We start from the raw sequence: 17,876 nt of genomic DNA on the forward strand, positions 1-17,876 counted from the left end.
CTTTCGCGTCGAATATATTATTGCTCGTTCCCCTGCCATTCGTCCGCTTATTGATTTCTTGTCGAGCTGTATTTGTTCGACGCGTCGTTGTCAACAAGAAATGAAAAACCGGCCAGGGAAAAGAAAAATCCGAAAGCACGGCTGTGATAAACGTGATTGATGAGCGACGGTAGCGATCGGTTCGAATTTCGGTGCAATATTTTCGCGAGAACGCGGCCGTCACCGTCACCGTCACCGTCGCCGTCATCGTCGCCATCGTCGCATCGAATTAATCGAATCTGCATTTACGATCCCGCAATTAGTAATTTTTAGGCGGACCGTCGCGGGATCTTCCCTGTCGTGAAATCGATTTCGTCGTACCGCCGCGTAAACGAACAGCAATTGTATTTTCCGTACGCGTTGATTGCAGATGGCGACGAATTCCTCGCGGTCGAACACACGCTGAACCATCTCCGAACAGGAAAATTTATTTATACCCAAACGACTGGTTACTCCGATTGTATTCATTACAGTAATTGCATAGAAAAACGAGGGAAATTCGTTAATGAGATCGTGTTTCGATTTGAAAGAGTGGTTCCGCAAAGAAATCGACAGGGAGGCAAACCGTGCTCGTGTATGAGCACATTCTCGGAACGAGTTCGTTGCAAGTATAATTGGTGGTATATGCTGGAAGTGTAAATGTTTGTCCCGTGGAACTCTAGATGAAACCACAACCGGCTCAGAGTATGAATTATTGAAACGAATAATTTGATATCTGCCGGTGAGAAACGAGGAGATTCAAGATAAAAAAACGTACACGAAACGTAGCCACGTAATTTTGCTATAGGGATGTTATATGGTTCACGGTATCGAGGTCTTTCTTGAATTCACAAGGGAACGTACCGAACCGTTATTCGCTGATTTTAATTAATCAGATATATTTAACCTCTATTTTTTTATCTGCCATCGTCCGCGTAACGTATTTGCTCGAATATCTCGGAAACTATTCGAAATATAGGAAAGCTGCAAACGAATGATTTCTGTATTTTTTTACGACGAATTTAACTTCACAAACGGATTGATAAAAAGATGCAATTTTTCGATGTATCGTTTAACGATTTGCCTTCTGGTTTTAACGGAAGGGCTTGTAAGCTTGTTATCCATCGCATTCGTTTAACGTAAACGCGGCCCGAGGTTAATACTTGGAAATTTTTTTTGAACACTGCCACACGTAAATTACTTTTCAAGGAGTACAGTGCTTCTGGATAGCTTTTGGACCGTTGAAACGCGGCAAGGATTTCGTGCACGCTGCCGGAATTGCTTCGCTGCAAAGAAAAGAGGTCTGACTTGTTGACTGTTAAAACGACCGAGCGCGACCCGCTGGTTGTCGGGGAATTAAAAATTCACTGGTTCGAGCGGTTTTCATTTCAAGCGTAACACGCGCTTACGTTGGCCACCGTGTTCCCGATTAAACGACGAAATTTACCAGCCACGCTCGACTTGGGACCGTCGCGCATCTTAAAACACAAAATCCGAATCGAGTTGCGTGTAATTTGAACATATCCTATGCGCTCTGTTTCATCGAAACTCTGTGAAAAGCACTCTTCAAACGGTTATTTGGTCGCAAAAATAAGTCGACGTCGATGTTGTTCGATCGCTCAAACGAACTTTTCAACGACAGAAACGTTACTGGGGAATTTTCGAACCGTACAAACATTCGATTTCGAGACTAATGCATAATAGATAACTTTGAGATTACATATATGCGTAATTACAATTTCGTACGGGCTTGAAAAAGAGGAAGTCGCGATGGCGGAACAGGGTGATGGATGATGGTAAGCACGGGGGTGCAAGAAGATTGAGAGACACCGAAACGAGGATTAGAAACAAGAAGAAAAGAGTGGGAATGAGAAAGAGTCGCGAATCGTGGTCGCGATATTGCGCGGTAGACGCCCAAGGTTCTCGATTAAATTGTTGGTTCGTACGTGTGTGATTGATTAGCAAAGGAAACGGAAAAACCTGGAACAATTTGTGTCGGGTTTCAATTATTCTTTCGCTCGGTTCGTTTAATATTCTTCGCAAATTGGAATGCGTGTTCACGCGTGCGTCGGTTTAAACATTAATTACCTTGGAAACGCGATGGATTTCGTTCGATCGGTCTGCGGCTGATGGTTACGCGAAAAAAAAACAACGTGAAGCGATCGAAACGCGACGGATATGTTAAAATTTCTCCATTTCCGGCCATATGGTGTCATCAATAATGAGCAACGCGTATGAAAGATTAAAATTTAGAATAGAATTAAGCGTACGCCGGTTACCGAGCGGTATATCGTCTCCGCATGATGGACGGTGCATTTAAGCCGAGCTTAAATTCAAAACGATGATGTATTGGCTGCCGCGTTGAATAATTATTACCGATGACGATGATAACAACGGGGACGTCGCGCCTCGTAAATTTCATTCCGGTCGCGCGAACCGGAGGGACCGGGTTTTCTGTTTCTCCGTTTCGAAACGTTAAAAGCACAGAAACCTACCCGTTAATCCTGGGCGAATAATTTTTTTTTTTTATTCCCCGTACTTTTTGCTCTTTAGCGTCACGCTTCGAATTTCAAGATCCATGTCGGAACATAAACCACCGGTTATTCGAGCCGTGGTTTTTTCCACTTGCGCAAATTATTGCGAATAAAGGTGGCACGGCGAAAAGCAGACGACGGGGGGACGAGTGGGCTCTCGACTGTTGGAAATAAACGCGCCGCTGGGAGTTCGAGGGGACGAGGAAAACTCGGTACGCGGTGAAATTCGTTCTGCATCTCGCCGTGTTCGCTAGGTGTGCGCGGAAATCGCGGAAGATCGTAAACTTTGGCAGCGAAACTTGTCGCGAAAGTCGTGCACGGCGGCTGGGATGTTCCGTTCTCACGAACGTCGCGAGATATCAGGCAGAGGGGTCCTACGAACGAGCATACTTCGTTCGTTTTTCGATTATAAGACGGCTCGTCGTACGTATCGTCTGTTAGTCGCGCTCGAAACTTTTCCAAATACGTTTATTCGACGGACAAGCGCGCGGAAACGACGAGAAAATCCCAACTTTTTACGTCCCAGCGACAAATAAGAAGACAGCTTGTTAGCTTCGACAGAGTTCGTGCAGTCGAGCATACGCGATGCCTCCTCTCGAGTGTTATACAGACTGTACGAAACGGATTTTTGATAACGGTGCTGCGCGAATTTTATCCTGCAAGAAATCTTGTAAATTGGGTCCGGAGTTGTATACTCGCGATCATTAACTAGGATTGTGGCGCAGTGGGTTTACGATACCGTCAATTGCCATCGAGGACGCGATAATAAAACGCGACAGAACCATAGAATTTTACGCCAACGAAGCAACGTCTAGCACAGAGTTGCCTTTTTGCAAATTTTGTCCAGCATCTTCTCCGTTTATAGTTTAAAAGGTCATTATTTTTAGAGCAGGATGTTATGAACGATCGTTTGTTCGTGGATAAAAGATGCACTACAGACGATCGTATCGTAAACCGAAGTTTCGAAATATTCTATCGCGTTGTTTGGTCGAAATTCTCTCGGATGTAAATCGTGATCGATGGGTCGTGATGCCCACTTAGTGAATTCGTTCGCAGTTCGGTCCGTAATCACGTCTGTAACAATGGGGCGAAACTTGAACAAACACAGAGACGTATTTCATTCTGGGCTTCGGCAGTTCATCTAGACGCGAACGTGAATTATGGGCGGTGGGTGGTCGGCGGGCGAGAATCCCTTTGTTTGGACAATACGCAAGGACGGCGGTAAACCGGAAGTTGCGGCCCGTCGAAGTCTGCGTAGCCAATCAAAGTTGTACGGCGTCGTTAAGCACGCTTCAACAAACCCGTCGAGTTATAACTATAACGCTATAACGAACTACGAGCATTCTCAGCCCCGAGTCTCGGCGTCGCTCACCGGCGGAACTATTCTGTGTTTCATCGAGAAACGTTTCATACACCGGCCGGCTGTTACGCTTATCATTCAGCGCCACGATGTGTTCGATAAAGTCAACGATGGTTGAAACCGCCCTTGGATTTCACCGAGATTACCGCCGCCAGGTGTTACTGCGAAACGAGTACGCTCGATACGAAAGGTTAACTCGAAATTTTGTTACCAGTTCGATCAAAATTTTGAATCGCGCGACCAATTTCTCCCGGCCGTCGAATCGATCTGCCAGTTTCTTTTGTTTTCTTTCGCTCGAAGCTAATGAACTTCAACGACAACGAAATAGTAGACGTAGCGTAATTAACGATTTTCTATTACGATAATAGATTTACCGTGTCGCGCAAAGCAATGAGGCCATCGACTCGCCATCGCCTTCCGCGACACAGCACTTTATAGAGTGCTAATTTTAGATTGGCACGCGTTTGCGTAATAGCGTTTCGCGTGTGTGTCGCAAAGATTTCTTCGCGGGTATCTGCGGATGACAGGTTGCGAAATTTCGCGTAAATATTTTATTTTCCGTTAGCACGTTTTACGTAGCGTCGAGTCGATCTCGCGCGATTAAAATTTCGGTTGCTAGTTGCGAAGAGTACGGTTTCCAAGGGCGGAGAAATCGGAGCGAACGTGGCCAATCTTGCGACGCGACAGAGAGGAAGCAGTTATCCGCAGTTTGGCGGGCGTATTCAATGTCATGTTCCTTATCTCGGCTAGTCGCGCAGTTATGGCGTTTGATATTAATTAGATGCAAGGTGCCTTGTTTCTCTTTGGCGCGTTAAGACGTTCCACCCCCCCGAGTCGGGGTATTTCCGCGATGCTAAATTCATAATTTCCGGGAGACACGTTTCGAAACTTTGTCCGTTTCGCGCGAGCAAGGAACACCCGGAATAATTGGCGAACGCCAGTGTATCTGCAACGTATGTCCTAAGAACAGCGAAAATTATTATTAGTTGGCCAAGGTGTCGCGCGATCGATTCGATCGTTCGCTCTTGAACGCTCGTTTACTGTTCACGAAACAAAACGGTTTGCAGGGATCCGGGTTAAAGACGAACGCGTTAGTTGATTCGATACGCGGGAAATGGCTCGAACAATGAAAGAACGAAAGAGGAGAGAAACGCGCGTTGGACAAAACGATACGCGCGAACCCGCGAGTATCTAGGCAAGCATACAACCCGCGGGGTTGTAACAGCTCTCGGCCTTTAGCCGCACGCCGCGATAAATAACCGCGTAAAACCGACGCGGAACGTTTATCGCGCCCAGTGATTTGTGGAGGCGGTAACCTGCCACGGACCTAGGTACCGCTTCGTAACCGAGCACCCAGAAATCATTTCCTTTCACGTCTATTACTTCTTTCTATCGTGTCGAAATTGTGTCGACCGTAGATTTCTCGACGAATCAAAGAACGCTACATCATGGTGATCTCGAATGGGTCCAAAATGCCACGCGTTGACCGGAGAACAACGTCGAATCGCCAAGATATTCTCGTATCGTAAAACTCGGTTCTTTATGTACCCGGTCGTAAACTGGAGTCTCGGACCTCCGCGCATAATAATCGCGAATCTCGATTCGGAACTTTCGATACGAAAGTCTCGGTGATATTCAACTGGGGAGTAAACGTATTTGTTCAACGACGTTTGATCGACTTGAGGATAACCTAAAATTAACAGTTTTAAAGGTGATAGCGTTTCATTTTGATTCTGAGCCAGGGAGATAATAACGATCAAATTTCATCTATCTTCTTCTCATTATGTTAGGGCTTGGTCCCGAGTTTCTGATATAATGCGAGAAGCTTTGCGGTAGGCAGGCCGAGACTAATTCCAGGGACGTCGGAGGCGGGGGTAGCTAGTCTACATCGTCCGTACATCGACGGATACCAACCTCCGCGTGTATCCGGCTTAATAGTCGCGTTTCGAGAACGAGACTCTCGAATATAAGTAATTTTGCCCCGTCATAGAATGTTCAGTTTACGGGTTCCAGGGTAAAATTGTGCTCAAAACTGTAGACTTTCGTGGTCTGGCTTCGTGGAATACTCGAAGACTTTTATAAATTTTTCAACGGTGTTTTCTACCTTTCTCGAGTAGACTTTCATGCTACGTCTGGGTAAAAATGACTCCGTATTACCAGGGTTGGTAGAAGCGTCGTTTGGCGACGATGTTTACGGTTGACGCTTAACGGGGACGCGTGAAATATTTAGGCGAACGGTCCAGAAAGTTGGACCGGAATTATTCTCGATCTCGCTGCATTACTTCCGGCGAAGAGAATCCCGTGACGGGTCGGATAACACGTCCGTCGACGGGAGGACGCATATCAATCTACGATAGTCAGTGGAACGATGACGCGCGGACCCGTTTTACCTGCCACGGTACACGGTAGTGCACGTGCAGGTGCATGCGCGTGTCCTCGTATTCTGGCATGGCCACCCCGAGCATAGTGGAGATTCGATCGTACGTACAGATGAGAGATCACGTGTACGCGTGCTTCCATACGAACTCAATACTATGTGGTATGGCACCGTCCGGTAATGGAAGGTAGGAAATAGCTTTCCGGCAAATGAACACGCGCTATGCCTTGCATTCCACCCGGGACGACGGTTCTCGTGCGACTGAACAGATCGTTAACCACGTGACACGACCGACGCCATTGACCCATTCTCCTTTTACCTCCCCCACACCCCCTTTCCCCGGTGCTTGTAGCCAATCGGAGTTTTCTCTTATCGTCGTTCGAATTCGCGCGCCTCGAGGGTAACCGTTCCTCGATCCCACGATCGCGGATTTTCTGACTAATACAGTGGGAGATCGATGCCGGCGATCGTCTCGAAATTGGATTCTTGCGCTTCGAATTTAGACGCGACGCGTAGAACACGGTAGGCGAGAGGGACCAGTTCGGTTTGTACGGGAATTCGCCACGGTCGTTGGCTGGATCAGTATTTGGTCGTCGGATCCATTTAAATTGCTCGGTCAGCCGAACCGCGTGATCGTCCGCGATTAATTTTCAACGTTTCACGAACAACGGGGTCGGGTTACGTGCACGGTTTTTCTTCCGGGTTTTTTTTTTCCACCCCCGGTCCGGGTGTCGCTCATCCTTCGTCGGTATAATCCTCGAGCAGATTTCTCGATCATCGGGATACGTTGGACGCGCGGCGCCGGCATTACGAACGAAATAAACCATGTGCGGAGTGCCGGTGCGAGCCATGTCTGATGAAGCACGTATCGTTACCACTGACGGCTCGAGGTTGACGTTGATAGATACACCCCTGTATCGTTAGGTACGGTAAACTGTACAGTTATAGGCCACTTTATAACAATAATGACCGGCCATTTTCTCCCGGGGGATACTCCATTGCGCGAGGAACATCCACCGTTCCGTCGGTGGATTATGTTAAAATATGGAAACGATTTACGCGACGAATCCTTTTTTTTTATTCCGTTTCGGAGGAGGCTGCGCTGGTCGCGTTAACGATATTTACATATGCATGCGAACTTCTGCACGTATTTACGACCGACTGCCTCCGTTTATCCTCCGCGAAACGCGATATTTTATTGGGGTGTTTACGCGGTTCGGAAGAACAGGGAACCCACCGGCACCACGCGTGAACTATGGCACGCTTAAATAACTTTGAAGCTATTTACAGCCCCTGCCACGGTTATGACCGGTGCATAACGCCACGGGTGAAACGTAACGGATACAGTGACCAGGTGTTCGGAATTTCCTCGGAATTGTTATCAACGTTTCAGACGTTTTCTGCCGTTAGCCTTTCGATATAACGCGCACACGCGTGTACTTAATGGCAGGCGTTCGAATTTTAGCCTGCCCGTTAGCCTGCAGCGTTATTACAGGATTATGCCGATCGCGGCCGCCGTTCCGTATCTCCGAATTGATTCTTCGTCGTGGGCGAATTCGCCGGGGGAATTGCTATTGAAATCGTAGAACCGATTCTAGCGAGAATACGCCAAAGGTTTATTACCGGGACGAAATTTAACGTTATTTCGAGACCCTTTGACCCGTGGAATAATTTCATTCCGAGCACTCGGCGCATAGAGCGTGGAAAAAAATTTCTGCACTGCATTAATATTATTTCGTACAACCTAGTGCATCGATCTGAAATATCGCGGGTTCGTTTCCCGGAATAAATCTTCTTTTATTTGCTAAATGGGGTTTGCCAATTAAATCTGTCGTTTGCTTCTTCGTCGGTTGTTAAAAAGGCAAAAAATTCTTGTGAGTTTTTAAAATTTAAAACACTGACAAAAGCTCGACCGCGCGCTGCTCTATCGAGTCGAGGATACTCGTTGAAATCGTTACGTTTTCGTGGTTCTGGGCAGATTTCTGGGATTCGGACGACACGGGATTATGTGACGGACTAATGCCAAATTCTCACATAGGCGCGCACACACCGCAAACGAGGATAATGGCGGACGCATCGAGTGGCCGATCAGACACGCAGTCGTAAATAAACGGATAACGATAGCTCGTATCTGTATCCAGCGTGCAGACGTTTCTGGCTTACGTTATGCAGGTAAACGCTGCCAGGACAGATTGGCTGGCATGTAATTTCGTAGTAAGGTTCCCTATATGCCGTTCGCGCAGCTGCGTGGCACGGTTGTACGTTAGGGAAATCCATCGAATCAAATTAACTTGGAATCAAACGATTCCCGGGCGCGAGACCGCGATTATATCGCACGTTAGACGCGGCAACCGTATCGTGTCTTTGATACAGTCGCGTGTTCGAGAACGCGAGTCGAAGTTGCTCGACGATGGATAGAATTCTATCGAACGGGTCGCGGTGACACGCAGCTACGCAAACGCGTCGGCAAATTGCATACCATATTCATGGATTAATGGGTGGAAACAAGAACGGTTCGGTAACCGTGATACGACTTTCCGTATTCGCGTTTCGGAAGACAGCGACGATGATTAATAGTCCCGCGCGTAATTAACGGCCCCCGCGTGCAGCGATAAGATTTCACTGCCGGTAACCAGTTTTATTTTTCCCCACTTCGACGTTTCTGGGGAACCGGGTCAAGTGTTTTGCCGCGATTTATATCGCGTTCTTGCCTCCAAGATACAGTTTAATACCGACGACTCGATCGTAAAACAGAATCCTGCAATTTGTAACAACGATCTATCGCGAGGAATATCCCGGGCCCTTCCGATGCAATTAACATCGCGAGAATGCATTCTCCGCGTGGAACAATAACGCGAAACGTGTTCGCGTTTCTACGAGAAATCGATGCTTCTTGGCAGCTATACGAAAGGGATCGCTTCGTTCGAATATTATTTTTGTAGCGTTTCGTCCTAATCGAAATCTCGTAACGGTGGTCTCGAATTCGTCGGGGCATTTAAATCGATCGAACGCGAAATTTTTGTCGACCTTGCCGATATCGCGAAGCACACGTAAAAGCGCTTTCCGGGATTCTTGCAAATGCCTCGGCGTACGGAGTCTCGATACGTTTCGATCGTTGAAAATAGCATTGTCAACATACTCACAGTGCACTTTCAGCTTCCATCGTTCTTCGATACCGGCCTCTTGCAGCTTTGGATTCGTCGCCCGACACACGAGAAACATTCCCTCGTCTTCGGCCGACGGTGTCCATTGCAGTATGCTCACGCTCGTCCCGTCCTCCTGAAACTGATCGAATCCAGAGAGAACATCAAACACACTCGAATAGAACACAGCTAGACATCGATACCTATACATCGAAGCCGTACTTGAGCGTACACGGGGGCAAATACTTTCCATATACACTGCCGCTCGAAAGTTTCGAGCACCCTTCGATCTTTATAGAAGTCAAGTTTTTTTTCGCGTGCTCGTATTTATTTTAGCAAAAAATTTTCCCGTCGATATCAAAGAACCATTACGAGATCGAAATAATATATAACGAATGTTCTTTAGGAGAGCACCGTTGCACCGAATTCGTAATAATGTTTGGTGCGTCAAATCCCAAAGTGTAAATCGCAAGTCTGTGATTGTTAGCCGCGTGTCGCGTACAGACATAAAGTATCGACGCAAGCAATATAGGGGGCGAATGCTCGTACAACTACCTCGGAGTTAAATCGCTGCGAAATTAGTAGAACATTGGAATGTCCAATAACGATATCGCCAATTCTATCGGAAATTCTAAAATTGTACTAAATTTCAGAATTAAATCTCCATGAGAATCGACGTCACTCGAGAAAAGTCGCGTCATGCTAATTCCTCCACCTTTTGTATTTTTTGTTGTAGGAGCTCTCTGCCCGCTCGACTTCGCATTTCCCTTTCCATTGTTAATCGTTGCATCGTTTCCCGCGGTACCCGAACGTCATCCGTTTATTACATATTCATTGTTCCGTCGAACGAGGAACGAAGGAATCGACTTGAATATTCCAACCAAAGTCAAGAACGAAACTATCGCGACGCGTTGCGGTTTTGTGTTTTAAAAGCCGCCGCCGACCATCGTTGGATTTTACCATTCGATACAAATTAGTCGAAAGGTTCGACGTGTTATGTCGAACATCGTAAACCTCCGGAATTTCGAACGCAAATATCGCATCGACGGGAAAGTAGAGGTTGCTTCGACCAAAACGACCATCGGGTACATCGAACAAAAACGAACGCCACGAGGTGTACGATGCGAGGAATTCCGAATCTCCTCGAAAACGAGCCGAAACGTTTCTGTGGCGAATTTATGGCGGTTCCGGTGAAATTTCGCGATCGTTATTCACGTAGATTCGGGTATGAAAAATACGCGCGACTGTACCGTATACTTCGCCCCCTTTCTCGCCCGAACAAAAATCGGGATCGCCTCTCTCGGGCGACTACGACTCCTCGAAATGAAAATCAAATCCTCGTGAAAAAGAAAAAAGAACTTTATCCGCGTTTCATCCAAGGAAAACGTACTTTCCTTTCGGTTAATAGTCTGCAAAAATTATTAACCACGCTCAGATAAACTGAAGTTAAATAATGGTCTACCCGGGTCGTTGGTTTACCATGCTTGGCGCATTATGGGTTGAAAGCATCTTTTATGCGAAACGCGAGCATAAACCTGTAATAATATAATAGCTGATCGAAGTTGCGTTAACGTTGGCTCTCTGTTTGTTGTAAGTGGGGAAGGATCTGCAAAGAGATAGTTAAAAATTCAGAATCCCGTAATAATGAACGAGCTCGCGCACCGGCGGAGTTCATTAACTTGAAAAGCTTATAATCTCGTCAAAACTTGGTTAAATGCAATTGAAACGGATTAGCGGTGGATGCTTCTTGAAACGCATAGCTCGTAGCGTGCTCCGCTCCCGGGGTTATTTTTGCAGTCGGTTTTTTCGTTCCGTTGGCGATCGATCGATCGCCGTTTGCCGATTATTCCGTCCTTTTCGATCCCGGGTCATCGTGAACGCGCAACAGCGTCTTTCTTTTCGTCGCGTTAACGACTTCCTGCCATTGGTGGAGTCTCGATGGATTTTACCGAAACGACCGACGTAGTAGAAACGAATCCTGGCTAGGTAGGATCAAGGATTACTTTAGATAGGTGGTTTGCTTGGCGAAGCAAAGGACCAGCGCCGGTTTTAAACCGAGGAATTTATGTAGCGCTCGGTCCCTTTGTGCCACGATATCGCTGCGGTTTAGAAAGACTGGGATTAACTTCTCTTTTACTTGGGTCGATGGCAAAGGACGCAGACCGGTCAAGGAATTCTTTCAACGATATATCGGGCACACTGTCGCCTACGTACACACACCCCTCGACGCATAAATTTCGCGTCGTTTGTGTTTCTCGTGCCACCTGGTGGTTTCACCCGTATCGGAAACAAGCTACCGCGTTTTTCCGGACTCCCGGATGCCCCGGTAAATTGTTCTCCACCGACGCTGTTTCCATACGGGCTGTCGGTTTTTCCTTTATCCTCTAATTCCAGACGCTTCCATCGCCTCTCCGTTTTCGACGATAAACGGTGGAGATCGAGGCGCGGAATATTTCTCAAAAATGATTTATCGTCGGCGAAAATATGCGGAAGAGGCCGCAGATTCCTCGGCGGATAGATTAAAAAATTACGTAACGAGATCGCGACGTTCGCATACCCGGGCAGGAAAAATAAATTCGCAAGAGCGAGGAGGGGCCTGGTCGTAATTCTTGGCGGAAACGTTCAGGAGCAGGCCAGCACGCGAGGAATCTGAAATCGGGCTGACCGAAGCTCGACGCTATAAAACTCCGTCGGCTAATAACTAGTCGCGATAAAATCCCCGGGTACTAATAATACGCGTAACTGCGACAAATTCGAGCTTGAAACGCAGATTCGCGGGTAAAAGCCAGCTGCGCCCTCCGGGTATTACTCCGAAAATCGTAGTCTCCGGAGATAAATCTGCTCCCGGTGCGTTCTTGCCTTCCGGGAATTTCCGAATAACGACTCCGCGTCGCGAAACCCGAAACCCCACGGATAGATTCGTCGAGTCCTCCGTTTTTTTTTGCTACCGTGTTCCATGAAAATTAGCCGGCTCCGGATCCAGCGACGGGGGTGGAAATTTTCCAAAAGGAAGCTCGCGAAATATTCTCGACGAGAAATTAAAGGGTCGGCACGAGCGAGATTATGCGCGACCCACTCGCTCGTCTCTCACGCTGTCATGCTTCTGCTCCACCATAAAAACGATACGAGCTTGCAGAGACCGTCGTTCTACGGCATCCGTGTTTCTTCTTACGAGGGAAACGCGAGAGAACACTGGGTAAAAGTTATAGTACACTGGGCGGTGCAAAACCATCGATTCTTTCGTTGTCCCCGTTCCTTTTTTACGTTGATGATCTCTGTAGACTCGAAGCACTCATTTTTGTTCGAAATCTGGCTTTGTTGTAAATTTGGTATGATTGCTTGTTCTCGATCAATTTGCTTGTTCGTTTTTAGAGGTTTACCGTTCCACCGTCTGGTTGATGGTTGGTGTTAAGTGACAAGACCCGGACCAGGCGTTCCATTGACAAACGATAACGGCAGTTTGCAGCCAGACTGTTCGCGAATTGCATCGCGCACCGTCGTAGCGCGGTCTCTCCGGCTATTATAGTCGCTGCTTCGCTATTACTCTCGTTGTCACCGTTTCCAACGATAAGTACGATGCAAAACGATCTTTCCCGTCTCGACTAATGGATTCTCCGAATTAGACGGCGCCACCTCGGCCACCGTGGTCGTCGTTCGTACGGTTTCCAACGACGTCGCCGTAGACTGGCACAAAACGATCCTGTGATTAAATACGACACCCAATTTCGTCGAAGATCCGGTAGTTTGCTTTCCCCAAACACGAGGAAATTTATTATTTTTTTTTTTTTAAATACACAACATGGACTATGACACTGCTCGAGGAACGCCTGGTACTTTTTAGGCGTTTCCGATCGATCGTACTTGAAAACATGACACGTACGTTCCTAGATTATTCACGCATAGATTCAACTCCTGAAATACGAGCATAGATTTCCGAGTCAGTCTGCATATTTCAAGCAGCGTCGTTCGTTACGGATAATTTATGGTTCGGGTTCGAAGGTTTCTCGCGGGCCGTTTGTCAGCGTCGCGAATCGCTTCCGATTCGCGGATTCTTTTGATTTGGTCGATGGCGGAGAGAAAACGCGAGAGCTTTTTAATCCCGTAACGAGACGGGGAACCGTTCTCGCGTATAGTTGTTCGAAATGCCTGCTCGTTAATTCCATGTTATTTAACTCTTTGATCCGCGGGGGCTGTGTTTTCAAAGCACTCTTTCCGTTCGCGCCGCGACCGTTCGACCGAAATGCGGCATCAGCCTACACAAAGGGTATCGTTGTGTTTCCGTCGACGCAGCATCCACGGTTTCGCCCCAGTCTGCCAAAAACGCGCGCGTAAGTCGTCGACATTTATCCCCGTCGTCCCGAAAAGCATTAAAGCGTTGCGTCGACGTTCCCCTTGTCCTCTTTTAACGATCCTGCCCCCGTTTCTCGAGGCGTTTCAACAGCCATCCGCTTTGTCGCGAATCGGCAACCTAATTGCAGATTGCGTTAACGACGCGTTAAACGATCGTTGCCCGTGAAACCCGAAACATTCGTTTCTGGATCGCGATTACCCGAACATCATTACACGCCGCGGATCAGTCGACGGTTACCGATGGTCCCGTGTTATCAATCTAGTTGTTCCCAGGTGGTTTCATACCAATTACATGGACGCACGCGATAAATTATTATCAAGCTGTCTGTCATATCCATGAAGCTATTAATCCAATCGCAACGGCAACATCGACGCGACGATAAATCATTGGGGAACTCTTGCGTTTTCCGTGTATCGGATATCGTTGCCGGCTTCCCGACTCGATATTAATTTTTTCGTTCGTTTAAATAAATCACGAAACGCGCCACGGGTTTCTCCGTTTCTTTGTTTCGCGTTGCCTTTTTCCCCGTATCCTTAGTTGTCAGGCTATTCTTCTCCTCGTTTCTTCTCTTTTCGTTTCGAAAGTCTTTGCACGAACGAGCCTCGACATTAATATCTCTCTGCAAGAAATCCTTTTCACGATAAGATAATCGAGAGAAAACACGGTTTCCACGATCGATTTAATTTTATACGCTTTGTTTATGCAAGACTGCAAATCGAGTGTCTTTGGAGAAGGTTTTCCGATAAAAAAATAGGTATGCGCGATCGAGAAAGGAAAGGAAGTTTCGGACGTTGACGCAGGATCGATCGATCGATCGGAAAATCCGAATTTTTATCGACCCATGAGCTTTTATGGCACGATAGCTCCATTTGTCATTGATTTGTCGACGGTCCAGTGGGACTGCTTCGTAACCGTCTACGAACTATAAACCTCTTTCCTAGAGGTAGCCGATCAAGGTTGGTGCTTCTATAGCGAGGAACATATTCGCCAATATCAGGCTTCATTTTTAAAGGATCTTCGCGTCGTACAACGAATTTTTTCCCTCGACGATCCCTCTGCTCTTTCTCTTTTCCCCGAAGATTTTATGGATTCTATCTTTAATATTCCGACAGTCTCGTGCACGGCTTTTGAGACCGTCTTCGTTAAAAGGTTACTCAAAGAATGGATCGCGAAAATAGCCGTCTCTGTGTCTTTATAGCTCTCCTTTTTTCTCCGTTAAATTATTTTCCATTTCCGAGCGTCGACGGTCGATCTGAAAAACGATCGGGCGTGTTTCGTAAAATTCGAAATCTCGTTTTCATCAATCATCGATCCGGGAATACCGGCGACTGATTAAAAATATAATGTATTCCGCTCGGTATCTGATTGGAACCTGGATAAATCAGCAACGCACGATCAACCGTGAGAGAAACATAGTCTAGCGCGTGAAATTGCAAACGATACCGAGGCTACATAATTATAGAATCGTCCCCTTTCGAACCGACGGGAAATTTTGATTACGATCATTGTACGCGTTCAAATAAGAAAATAAAACCATTGGAAACATTTCGACCGAGCATCGTCGAGCGGCGATATTTATTTTTTTCCAACGCGGCGAAGCGAACGTTTATTTTTCGCACGATAAACAATAAACTATTTTTCGTCGTTTTTTGGCCGCCTTCTCCGCTTTCGAACGCGTACTCATCAATCGTCGCGCGACGGAAGCGATTTAAAATTTTGTAATTTTGCCGAAAAATTTGTCCACCTTCTATTATAGTTTATAGAACTTTAAGCGTTAATAACTTTTTAATGAAATTGATATTCTTGGCCTCTAGAATCTCCCATTAAAATTTTTCCCAGAACACCCTGTATAATTTCCGCGAACGTTCCACTTTTATCTCGCGTACCAAATAAATCGAACCACGGAACGTTTGCAGCAATATAGAATTTTCAAACGATCCTATACTTTTAAGTTTCATAAATGAATCGAGACGCGTGAGAAAACAGGTCCCAAGCGCGAAATACTTTTGGCGAGAATTTGAAAACGAATTTCCAAGAGTAATTCGTAAGAAACGGGACGCGTCGAGAGTTACGAGTGGCCGTGTCGTTGGCATACCACCGTTGCCGCATTGTGGTACGCATATTTTTTCACCCCTTCCTCTACACCCCTTTGTGCCGCCCTTCTCGTATTTACCCAACGCGTACGCGCGACCCGTGATTTCTAGAGCGCGCCAACGAGCCACCTACACGTTCCACCCCCGAGACCCACCGGAAACGCGCGATTCTTCAGGATTTCGTCTCTCTTTAAAAAAAAAAAAACGCTCTTGCGACGAGGATTACGTCGAGCATCCGGAGTTTACAGTTTACATCGGACTTTCCGACCGGATTCAGCTTGCAATCGGAAAAGTTGCGACACGTCGTGCAACTTACTCGGATATTTAATTTATTTTCAACAAAAGAGCCCCTCGAAAGTAATTATTATCTCTCGTAATTATCAAACGTTTTGAAACTTCCTTCGTTCCGTAGGCGATTATATTTTAACGTTAACGTTGAATAATCTTGGAAGCTCTGAACATGAATTGTGTCACTGGCCACTGAGCTCGTCTTTCATAGATTGAAAGGGCTAATTGGAAATGGATAATTCCCACAAACTATTTTGCTCGTTACTTGGTTGCTTTCTTTCCATTTTGTTTGTTCTTTGTATCATCTCCCTTGCCTCGACAGCAATTTTTGTTCGTATCAAAGGGTTCGGTACCGTATAAACGAATCGAATTAAATTGTCGAGCGAATTTGTGGGTGGGAGGGGGGGAAGTAGAGTGCGGCGCTGCTTAACAGTTTCAATCTCATCGGCAATCTATCCCGGATACGCGGCGCAACGACGTCGTTACAGTTTTCGCCCGAAATCCACTTAGTCGCCCCAATATCGTAGCCGCTCATCCGTGGGGGAGTCGGGGCTAATTTTATCGGAACAACGGCTCGCGAGTCGCTTAATCTTGCCGGAAGTGGCTGGCGCGGATCGACCGAGCTTTCCCTCGCCGTACTCGTTACGCGTTTGATCCATCGGGCTCAAGTTCCAGGGCGACCCCGTCCTTGCGCTCCTGTTTCCGTGTTTGGAAGGGACGAGAAGGATCCGTAAGGTTTACTGGATCAGAACTTGAGCCCGGAGGAAAGAAATTTCAGATTCGAGCAACAAGACGGTAGCCGCGGGATAGGAGGGGAGAAGGAAATGCAAAGGAAGGGAGTAAACGCGTGGAAGAGGCAACCGGGGGATGCTCGAGGAGACAAATTTATTTCTAGGAACACTCTCGCGCGACCTGTCATTGAAACTTTATTCCCCTTATCGAGCATCGTTATCGACAAGTCGTTATTCTTATTCCTCTGAAGTCTGAGACGGTTTCTCGAACGGGACGATGGGGTGAGCATCAATCGTCGGTGAAAAAACGCTCCGTCTCGTTTAGAGGACATCAAATATCGCGACGTTGTCACGCCTCTCGTCGTTTTTCGATTTCTCTTCCTGTTCTGTCGCGCGCGACGTTCCCTTTCTTCCGATGCTATCGCGTCTCTTCAACGAGGTTTATTAAAAGCCGATAAAACTTGTTTGCGGTATCGAGCAACCCTCAAACCGTAGAATTCTAATTTTTTCCGCAAACGTTAAATCTGCTGACAAAAAAATTGACGAGGAAGTGATCGGACTCGTCGGTCGAGTTTTCATTTTTCCACGAGTCGCGTTCGTAGCTCTGTAATCGACGAGTAATGGATGTAATTTAATTAAGGGGAAGCTCGAATCGATTCGATCGTGATTCGTACGAAGATTGCAATCTGCTCTTACTCACGTTTCTGATCGTCCTCTTGAGCTGCTTCGAAGCTTTCCACCAGGTTAAAACGGCCGACGGCTTTGATCCCGTGCTCTGACACCTAGTCTCGTACTTCTTCCCTGCCGATAGGATCTTGTCCTTCCCCATAATTTCGACTTTCAGCGGCTTCACTGGAAGCAGATATCGACAGACGCATCGATCAAAGGATTGCTTTACGACGATGGACTAAAGCGACCGAGGAAAAAGCCGTTTCTAGTCGGCTAAATCGCGAAATTCGTTTCACGTCGCCCTTTTCCTCG

The 17,876-nt window shown here is 46.9% G+C and overlaps 1 protein-coding gene across 1 annotated transcript in view; it reads right to left on the bottom strand.

Annotated features, from left to right (window-relative positions):
• Positions 1-17,876, bottom strand: part of LOC122398906 (hemicentin-1-like) — a 125,092-nt gene that overhangs the window by 27,092 nt on the left and 80,124 nt on the right. Inside the window, exons 6-7 of the mRNA XM_043399170.1 lie at positions 17,596-17,747; positions 9,433-9,574 (exon numbers count right to left, since the gene is read on the bottom strand). Of these exons, the coding sequence (XP_043255105.1) occupies positions 9,433-9,574; positions 17,596-17,747 (294 nt within the window). The remainder of the gene's footprint in view (positions 1-9,432; positions 9,575-17,595; positions 17,748-17,876) is intronic.

This window comes from Colletes gigas, unplaced genomic scaffold (genome assembly GCF_013123115.1).
Source record: "Colletes gigas isolate AHSC1104 unplaced genomic scaffold, ASM1312311v1 Colletes_gigas_Sc00012, whole genome shotgun sequence".
NCBI classification, from domain to species: domain Eukaryota; kingdom Metazoa; phylum Arthropoda; class Insecta; order Hymenoptera; family Colletidae; genus Colletes; species Colletes gigas.